General features: G+C 37.7%; 1 protein-coding gene across 1 annotated transcript in view; it reads left to right on the top strand.

The window, feature by feature from the left end:
- The first annotated feature begins 870 nt into the window (after nt 1-870).
- LOC115217469 (nipped-B-like protein A) overlaps nt 871-10,495 on the top strand; it is a 9,839-nt gene continuing 214 nt past the window's right edge. Inside the window, exon 1 of the mRNA XM_029787178.2 lies at nt 871-10,495. This exon is cut by the window's right edge and continues 214 nt beyond it. Within this exon, the coding sequence (XP_029643038.1) occupies nt 3,296-9,619 (6,324 nt within the window). The 5' untranslated portion in view covers nt 871-3,295 and the 3' untranslated portion in view covers nt 9,620-10,495.

Below are 10,495 nucleotides of genomic sequence, written 5' to 3'. Positions count from 1 at the left end.
TTTCCTCCGTAAAATCAAATTAGAAATAAATACACTTGATTCACATACATAACAATAAATAAAATGCATTTATAAGGTATGGCACCAAAGAAAATATTTATAATAGTTTTCAAGTTCAGTTTATGGCTATACTTTATTTATGACCATCACTACCAGACTTCTGACACTGTTGTTGAAGTGCAGCAGGCAGTATACGCTTTATTATTTCTAATTGCTCCCAGTGTTATATTTGTAATTGCTCTTAATTTAAAAATATATTAGCGGCTTCAACACATTAGTGTTTCCAGTTGTTACTACTCCTATCAAAGTATACCAAATTTTTACTGTTCTTAAAACTTAGCTTCGAACACATGTTGACAATAGAATAAGCCAAAAAATTCACAGTAAACACATAATGAGAGAATTCTTATTATGATATAACAGTTTCTAATATAAGTACACGTCCAACAAATTTTGAACGGAGGAGCATTAATTAATGCCATCGACTTCGGAACTATTTTGACTGGTATTTAGTTAATCGATTTCGGAGGAATTTGAACTCCGAACTTATCGAGCCGGACTAAATGTTCCAGGGCTCTTTTTCGGCGCTCTGGCGATTGTGAAGGTTCGCAAATTATTATATAAGAAAAATAATAAAGCAATATGAAATTACAACTACATATATATATAATTATGGGCTTAAAATGCTAGTGAAATTTTTTAGGAAGGTTTTCGTTTCGACAGTTCTTTAATATCCTTCTTGAGCAGACTCAACAACTGTCACAGAGGGATCTTAGATGTTATTGTTGTGAAGAGAAACTCTGTCCTTATCTCCATAGAGCACATGCTACAAAGCTCGACGGCGCACCTGTGAGTTAGTTACCTCCCTTGTCTCTACCTCTCCACTTACCGTCAACAATGGCTGCTCACCGTCTCTCCTACCCGACTCGCTCTTTTTATCTTCTCATTATCTTTTAATTAACGCTCGTCCCATCTCTGCAGCCCTACCACACAACCAACTCCTGGATGTTTACTTTCTCTACAGGAATGGAAATAATAAGTGAAGAACCCGGACAAAGTCCAGAAAATAGGCGATTCTAACAACATTAGTTTTGAAGAAAACATCAAAAAACGAGGAAGAAGAAACGTTAACGAAACGATGATGAGAAGAATTAGACAGGAACAATGTGGACTGATTATTGATTTAAAACCTGAACTATTCTATTTGATGTCTGTTTGTTGTTGCTGTTATTGTTTGGAGTTTGGTGGAGGCCGTAAAACCTGGTAGGGTGTCACACACTCTTATACAGATCAACACTGAATATAGTGAAAAGACTGAGCAAGGAGAATATTTGTCTAATCTATTGTTTTCATTGCAAACTGTATTGATATCTATCAAAAGATTCTTTATTTATAAGTCTGCAGAAGTGGAACATCCAAACACAACAGAGCAAAGAAGTTAAAAACAGTAACTCTTCTTTAATTGTCCAACACCGCCACCACGACGCCATATTGTGTATGTGAAAGCCAGAAGTGAGAGTGTGTGTGTGTGAGTGCTTCGGTGTATGCGTGTGTGTGTGTGAACATGGCTGTGAGTCTATAAATGTGACTGTGTGTGAGCGTATATGTGTGTGTGTGTTTGTTTATGAAACGAAGAGGATGTGAACGAAAACAAACACATCGCCACTTATTACTTCTTCATTAACAACAAACACAATAGAAAAAAAACAAAACAAACAAAAACTGTCGCTACAGACCTCAGGTAATGTTTTCTCATTTCTCAATAATTGTTGTCTTTTTCTCCTGACACTCTGTTTTGCTTCTATCCACCGACATTATTTGATCTTCTGTTTAAAAGAAAACGCTACAAACGGACCAATGTAGTTTAATCGCACTAGGAATATTACAATCGACCACTACGACCTCCAGAATCGAAACACTGATTATCTTCTCCGTTTCCACATACCAAATCCATATACACACGCACACGTATATATATTATATATAAACATCTAAAATACTCAACAGTGCAATCCCCCCTCCTCCTTCCCATCGTTCTCAGTTGAATTGATATTTACAAGTATGTAACATACGTCCTATCAAAGACTTATGCCGGGATACCCTGATCTCTCTTTTCAAATAACAATTTCCTCTCATTTTTGGAGACATTTTATCTGTATCATCCTCGTTTTTTATTCTCTACCAACGTGTTTTATAGTTTATTATATCTCCTAAAGTTGTGAGGAGAGATTAATGTTTATATGTCAGTTCCGTTCTTATTCCATTCGGATATAACGTGTCTTGAAATCGATCTCACTTAATCACGGACTAAGTAAAATTCACCTATCACTGTCACCACCATCACCACTAGAAGTTGTAGTAGCAGCATTAAATAAATAAATAAACGTCCCGAAATAAGAAACTGACTAAATATAATTAAGAACTGATTAAGTTGCTTCAGCTGACCTTAAACCGGAAGTAAGACCACAGTCGGAGATGATGGTTTTATAGTTTCTCACTCGGACACGGAATATCAGCAGTAAATTTACTATTGTTAACGTCCCCGGCCGATCAAAGTTATACTAAAGGATTAGGCATTTCTACATTTTTGATATAACCATAACAGGATTGAACCTGCAACCTCCAGCGACATTGACATCGGGTTTGTTTTGAATCCCGTTTGTGTTGTAATCAATTCCTACTTTCCTGTTTTCTCTTATCTACCTCCAGCTTACACTTATTTTTAAAGATAACTATGGAAACACACCAGGACGAAAATATCATTGATAAAGAGTTTAGTAAAATAGTTTGTACTCTTTAAATCCTTTACTTTTTAAATCGTTGCTCAGGAGATTGCTTTAAGGAAGATTCTCTGAACGAAATTCTTGTCTGAACTCTTAACAAACGTTGAATAAATATCACACATGTTTTTATCAAACTTTCATACTTCCAAGTAACAGAAATTTGGCTAGAATTATTCTGAAGCTTCCTTATTTTTCATTTCTGATTCTGATTTATTTTAATCGAAAAACAAAGCAGAAACATTAAAACTCTCTACCGCTCTCCAAACAAAAATTGAACTCCAGCCAATCAGTTGTATATATTGATGACAAGTTTTAAACTGTCAAAAATCAGTGAAGTGCCAAGTACAACAATACTTTCAACAGAATTTTTTCAAAAGCTCAGTGAGTGAAAATTGTCTTTATGCCATTAACGAAGAACCAGTTTTTGGGCAGTGTCAGCAGTTGCGTTTGTGTTTTAAATGACAATTTTGGGGACCAATTTGATGGAATTACCATAGCAGGAATACTAAAAGATGGTTGTTCAAGATGTAGTGGCATGTAGCAGAAGCGATGTATTGAATCGCATGATGAACGGCGAAATTCCAAGTGTTCCTATTATAACATTGGCAGGAGTAACTAGTCTTACAGACTTACTGCCTGAGCTTCCCCTGCCAACACCTCTCTCCCCAGCTATGCACAATAAAAGTCTCCTCTTTAATCCGAAAATTGCTGATGACGCTCGAAAAATACTTGAGACTCACGATGAAACACTAGCTCAGCAGCTTGCTCATGCTCTGAAACAAACTTCTACAGATCACATTGAATTAAAGGACAGTTTAGCGAGTGATGCCATAGAAGGAGATATCCCTGATCTGTTAAAAATGGTTCTTCGACAGAACCCCAGTGTTTTTCATACTAAAACTAACAATGCTACCACCACTACTGCTGGTGTCGGTGGTAACATTACTACAACTACTTCCACTGCCAGTAGTAGTAGTAGTAGTAGTAGCAGTAGTAGTAGTAGTGGCAGTGGATTTGATGTTCGAGGTTTTGACAGTCGAACAGCCCATCAGAACCTATCGCAGCAGCAGTCTGCAAACTTCATTCAAACCAGGCAGCAACAGCAGCAGCAGCACTTACTTCACCCACAACCCCCTCATGAACTTATTCAAAGCCAGCAAACACCTCTTCCACAATACCATTCGGGTCATTTTACCATGCCATATCATCTAAATCAGAATAACGTTTCTCCCAGGCTGCAACAAATGCAGTCAGATTCATCACCACGATACCCAACAAACTCTCAATATTCATCTCATGCTAATTTTCTTTCACCAAATTTGTATCAACAGCAGCAGCAACAACAACAGTTTCAACATTTTGCTCAAAATCAAAGATTTGATCAGAATACTGTGTCACCCCCTCTGGCTGCAGTGGCTGAACACATCAATTTAGATGTATTATCTCCACCTGAATCTGCAGGGTCTGCTTACTCCTGTAAGAGGCGAACCAGTAGTGCCAAATCTACCTTAGGACCGAAGTGCAGTGACTCTTTCGAGAGCAAGCCTTCCCCTGAGTGTATGAACATTTGTCCGGACATGTCTGGTCGCAGGAAGAGTGGATCAGATAACATGTCCCTGCACCAGTTGCAGTTTGGTCTACAGGGAGATTCTGCCTCTTGTAGTGGAGATTTTCACCAGAGTAGCAGATTACCTGCATCATTCACAGCCACTGCTAGTTCTTCCTGTGTAGAGGCAGATATGGAGCTGTGTAAACGACGAACACGCAACATGTCTTCGGAGAAAACAGATAAAGCAAAGCAGTGTCCCCCCTACCCTATGGTTCTACAGGAGGATTATCTGCTGCAGCAGCAACAACAACAAAGGCAAATCAAACCAGAAGATGTCGAAGAGATATCTTTTAGTAAGCAAGTTGACCTTTTAGTTGCTAAAAATTCTAAGCCTATTGTGGTGTTAGAACTTTTAGATGCCAAAACACTTCAGTCTGTTGTCTCTGGAGGAAGAATTAGGACAGATTGTGACACTATGAAAAAAATAAAAAGTACAAAAAGATTGTACTCAAGTGACGAAGAGGAGGAAATGGACGAATCAGCTCGGAAAAAACGTCGGAAGCGACACAAACGTATGAATCAGAGGGCATTAAGTTCCGAGGAGTTATTTGATAGTCCAACATTTAGAAAATTTGCTCAGTCAGTGGAGTACGTATTTGATAGTGCGGAGGAGATTGATTTTGGTTCTCTTGATCCAAACGATGATGACACAGAATGTCCACCAGAATCCCTTATTGCAAGACAGGTTCTTGCCGAAATTTGTGGAGAGGCAGCAAAATTGAAAGCCCAGAAAGTAACGAATCAAATTCCCTCCGATAAACTTGTAAAGTTACTTACAATACTTCAGTGGAACGTACGAGATGGTGTGAAGTTGGCACCAAATATAAGACCTGAAGAAGACGAAGATGAAGATGACGAAGAGTCTGTAATGTGGAGAGAAATGATGATGGAGCGAGTGATGAGGAGTATGGATGCATCTCTAGCAGCTCTTTACATAATCACTGCTCCAGAAATGCCAAAGCAGGTATATTTAGATGATGTTATTGAAAGAATCATTCTATTTGGTAAGTGGCAGCTTCAGAATACAATTTACCCAGAGTTTGATCCTGTATATAAAATAGATCCTCATGCAAAAGGAGGTTACCAAGGTAACCTGAAATCCAAACGAGCTCGTACCCACTCAGTAAAGCACAAAGCTACAATAACTTTATATAATAAACTTTGTGAGCTCATCAAGGCTCTGAGTGAGTTGTTGCACATTCAAGAACTGACAGACACAGTCATTTTGCAAGTGTCTACATTAAGTGTGTCCCCCTTTTTTGTTGAGAACATTAGTGAAATGCAGTTAAATTCAATGAAGTTGGTAACAAATATTTTTTGTAAGTATGATAAACACAGACAACTTATTTTGGAAGATATTTTTGCCTCTTTAGCTCGACTACCATCCACTAAGCGGAACCTCCGCAACTATCGCCTAAATGCTGACGAGTCCATACAAATGGTGACAGCACTTGCCTTGCAGTTGATCCAGTGTGTCATTAAATTGCCTTCACCAAAATCTGTTGAGTCTGAAATTTGTATTGATGAGAAACCTGTAGCAGATAAAAAAGCATTGGAGAAGAAAAAAAGGGAAGCAGATGATGATGTCATTATTGTAACATCATACGAGACAGCCATGAGAACTGGTTATAACTTCCTCTCTGTCTTTCTTAAGAAATGTACTGCCAAAAGTGAAGATGACTATCGGCCCCTTTTTGAAAACTTTGTTCAGGATTTACTATCTACAGTGAACAAGCCAGAATGGCCAGCTTCAGAATTGTTGCTTAGTCTTCTTGGGAGAATTCTTGTACAGCAGTTCAGCAATAAATCTACAGATATGTCTTTGAGGGTTGCTTCATTAGAATATTTAGGCATAGTTGCTGCTCGTCTTCGCAGTGACGCCGTCACTAGTCAGACGAACCCAGAAATGATCGAGGAAATTATTTCAAAAATAGACAATGAAGTAACTGAAGAGAACGACTTTAAGAAAGAAGGCAATACGGAAAGTCTTGATGAAATAAAGCAAACTCAAAGTTTACAAAAGGCCATGTTGTATTATTTGGCTGAGAATGGACAAAGTGATCCAGCATTATTGTTTGCGAGACAGTTTTATATTGCCCAGTGGTATCGGGATCTCACTGTTGAAGCAGAAAAATTACAAAAGAAAGTTTCACAACTAAAAGAAGAAGATGAAGATGAAAGGGCTGAAGAAGTGAACCAAACCTTAGAGATTGCAGAGAAAGGGAAAACCTTTTTAATGACAATCATTGAAGTCCCCAACAAGCCAGCAAATAACATGAGACAGTTACAGTGTAGATTAGATGCTGAAGATTCATGCCTTGTAGCACGCTACCTCAGCTCTAAGAGACCGTTTGCTCAGAGTTTTGACATATACCTAACTCAAATTTTGCGTGTGCTCAGTGAAACAGCTGTGGCAGTACGAACAAAGGCTATGAAATGTTTAACAGCTGTTGTAGAAGCTGACCCTGGAATTTTGGCGCGTGATGATATGCAGCGTGGAGTGCATGGGAGATTTCTAGATCAATCGACATCTGTCCGAGAAGCGGCAGTAGAACTTGTTGGAAAGTTCATACTGATTAAACCTGAATTGATCCCTAAATATTACGACATGTTATGTGATCGAATTCTCGATACAGGTATCAGTGTAAGAAAAAGAGTGATAAAGATTTTCAAAGACATTTGCCTCGGACAACCTGATTTTAACAAAATACCTGAGATGTGTGTGAAAATGATCCGCAGAGTAAACGATGAAGAAGGCATAAAAAAACTAGTCAACGAGGTTTTCCAAATGATGTGGTTTTGTCCTTTACGAGAGAAAGACTCTTCCAGACTTTTGAGACGTGTTGTGAATATTACAGAAGTTGTTGCTGCCTGTAAAGATAGTGGTTTGGAGTTCTTTGAACATTTACTGGAAAATTTGTTAAAAAAAGATGATGACGGTCACTATAATAAGAGTGCTTTGTTGGCTTCTCAGCAAATTGTTAACTGCCTTGTTGAAAATGTCATGAGCTTAGAAGAAAAGTCAGTGGATGGTGATAATACTTCTCATCCTCAGCGTTTGATAGCATGTTTGACCACACTACATCTCTTCAGCAAGATTAAACCTGATCTCATGGTTCAACATGCAATAACACTTCAGCCATATTTAAATATCAGATGTAACACACAAGGTGACGTTATGGTGCTGCATTTTGTTGCACGTATTCTTGAGATGGTGGTGCCTCTTATGGACCATCCGAGTGAAACGTTTTTGGCACAACTCGAGGAAGACATGATGAAGTTGATTCTAAAACATGGAATGATGGTTTTACAGAGCTGTGTCAGCTGCCTTGGTGCCGTTGTTAATAATGTCAGTCATAATTATCGACTTGTTAAAGATTGTTTCCAGAAATTCTTTGGAGTTCTTTCCAAGTTGATGGCTGACCACAAAGAAAATTCTAACAATCCAACCCTTCAAAAGAGAAGACCTACATTGCTGCGGTCACTTTTCACTGTTGGCCTTTTGTGCCGTCATTTTGATTTTGATTCCAAGGAGATGGGAGAGACAAAAGCAAAAGTTCCGATAAAGGACCGAGTATTTGATGTTCTGTACTATTTTATTGAGCACGAAGACGAGGAAGTGCGTGTAAAAGCTTTGACTGGGCTTGGCTTCATGTGTGTCCGTCATTATGAATATATGCTTGGAAAAACACTGAAAGGACTCTATTATTATCTCTTTACAAACAGTGAAGCATCTATAAAGCTGAAGATCCAAGCATTGCGAAATCTGCACAGCTATCTGGTCGAAGAAGAAACCAAGATGATCATAGCTGATGCTGAATGGAGAAAACAATGTAAAGCAGAAGATCTACGAGACATGGGAGATTTACAGTCAGGAATGGCGAGCACCATCATACAGGTGTACCTGAAACAAGTGCTTGAATCTTTCATTTGTGCCAATTTCCAGGTACGACAGTCTGCTCTTGATATTATTCAGCTTGTTCTTCGCCAGGGTCTCATTCACCCTGTACAGTGTGTTCCCTATTTAATAACAATGGGAACAGAAATAGATCCAAGCGTGAGGGTGAGATCAGATCAACAACTTCAAGATATTGATAAGAAGTATCCTGGGTTCATTCATATGAAGGCTCTACAAGGTGTAAAGATGTCATATAAATTCCAAAGTATCATTCAAGATCCTTCAGAGCCAGTTCGAGGCCTTAGGACCCAGGATGCTGTCCATCTTAGTTTAAATGCATTCCTTTATACAGTTCTTCGAGCTAATCGAACCTATCGAAGAGCTTTACTCACTTCCCTTCTGAATCTGTTTGATGATTCGGCACGTGCATCACTTGAAGAACTCTTGTATATAGCTGATAACCTTGCCTTTTTCGCTTACCAATCTCAAGACGAACCATTATTTATCATTCATCAAATAGACATCATTGTCTCAGTGTCTGGCTCTAACCTGCTACAGTCTTTCAAAGAATGCCTTCTTCCAAGGAAGGATATTGATAGAAAGAAAGGGGAAACATTTGATGATGAAGATGATGAAGAAATTGAAAGCATCATGGAAAGATTACCTGAGAACGTGATGCCGCTGCAGGAGATTTGCCGCATCTCTCAAGGATGTGTCCTGCTTCTTGTCCTGAAACAGCATCTCAAAGAGTTATATGGTTTCACCGACACGAAAGTCCATCGTTATTCACCGGCAGAAGCAGCTAAAGTTTATGATAAGCCCTTGGCAAGGAAATATGCTATAGATTTTCAACCAAGCTCAACTATTGAGTTACTAAAGAAAAAGCCATCAGATGTTATTAGTGATGAAGAGAAACGAAAATTGGTTGAAGAATTCATTGATTTCAAACATTTAATGTTGAGTATTGACCCTCCAGATGATGATGACTCTGACGACAATGTCAAAACCAGTCCACATACAAAGAGCTCGGTACCTGAAGGAGCTGAGAATCATGTCGAGTCTAAAGACGCCACTGAAATGCAAGTCTCTGATAAAGTTTCAGATGGCTCTGATGGGATCAAACCTCGAAGCCAGCAACAACCATCATTTCATCACACTCCTCGTAATCAGCATTACGCTTCTTTACTTGAAAAGAAAAAGAAAATCAAACCGTCTCCCAAGTTAACTCCAAAACCTCCTGTTAAGAAGAAGGTGCGCAAGAAACGTCGTCGTCTGAGTGACAGTGAAGATGACGGCGATAGCGATGAAGACCCTGACTTCATTGCTTGATTCATTGTTGTTCATTACTAGAATGCAAATCACTGAAATAGTTGAGATGAAGAGCAGCAGCAAAAGTGGTTTGGGTTAGGGTTAAGAGTTGGAATTGTCTGTCGGGAGGGAAATGGGGATTGGGGTATACATTCTGGGCTGGTTAATTTTCTTTCATTGGAGGCTAAAACACCATGAAACATTGTAAAATGATCACTGTTATATGCAGAATTACAAAATGGTTATATATATATATATATATATATATATATACATACACATAAAAGGATAACAAACTGATTGAAAATATGGTAAAACAAATTATTTTTGTGCTAAAATTTTGAAAACAAAAATAAAAATTTTACTGAAATTTATTTCCTATCATTGGAGATGAAATAACAATAAAAAAAAGCAAAAAAAAAACAAAACAAACTAAAAAATAGCCATCCACATTTAACGGCGTCAAATAAAATATAACTATCAATTGACTTTTCATGCCATGTTGACTGGGGTTTATTTTTCATCAAAATTCATGGTTATTGAACCCAAAAACACAACACTCATTGGAGTTTTCATTAACTCCATATAACACCTCCATCGCTAATAATAATAATAATAATAAATAAAAATAATAATAATATTATTATTATATTAATAAAAGACAAGACAAAACATTAACACTGTAATAAGCATTTTGCTAATAATTAAAAATAAATTTTATTATCATTTGCAGGGTTGTTTTAAACATTTGTATTTCATACATAAATACACACACACATATATATGCACAAACTTTCAATGAACAAAATATAATTTTCCATATATCTTGACTAGAAAACTTAAACAAAAAACCTGCAAGACACTAAACTGTCCCTTACCCCCAAACATGTCCTAAAT

This window comes from Octopus sinensis, linkage group LG1 (genome assembly GCF_006345805.1).
Source record: "Octopus sinensis linkage group LG1, ASM634580v1, whole genome shotgun sequence".
NCBI classification, from domain to species: domain Eukaryota; kingdom Metazoa; phylum Mollusca; class Cephalopoda; order Octopoda; family Octopodidae; genus Octopus; species Octopus sinensis.
The sequence above is the reverse complement of the archived record's forward strand: the minus strand, read 5'-3'. Positions and strand labels throughout refer to the sequence as shown.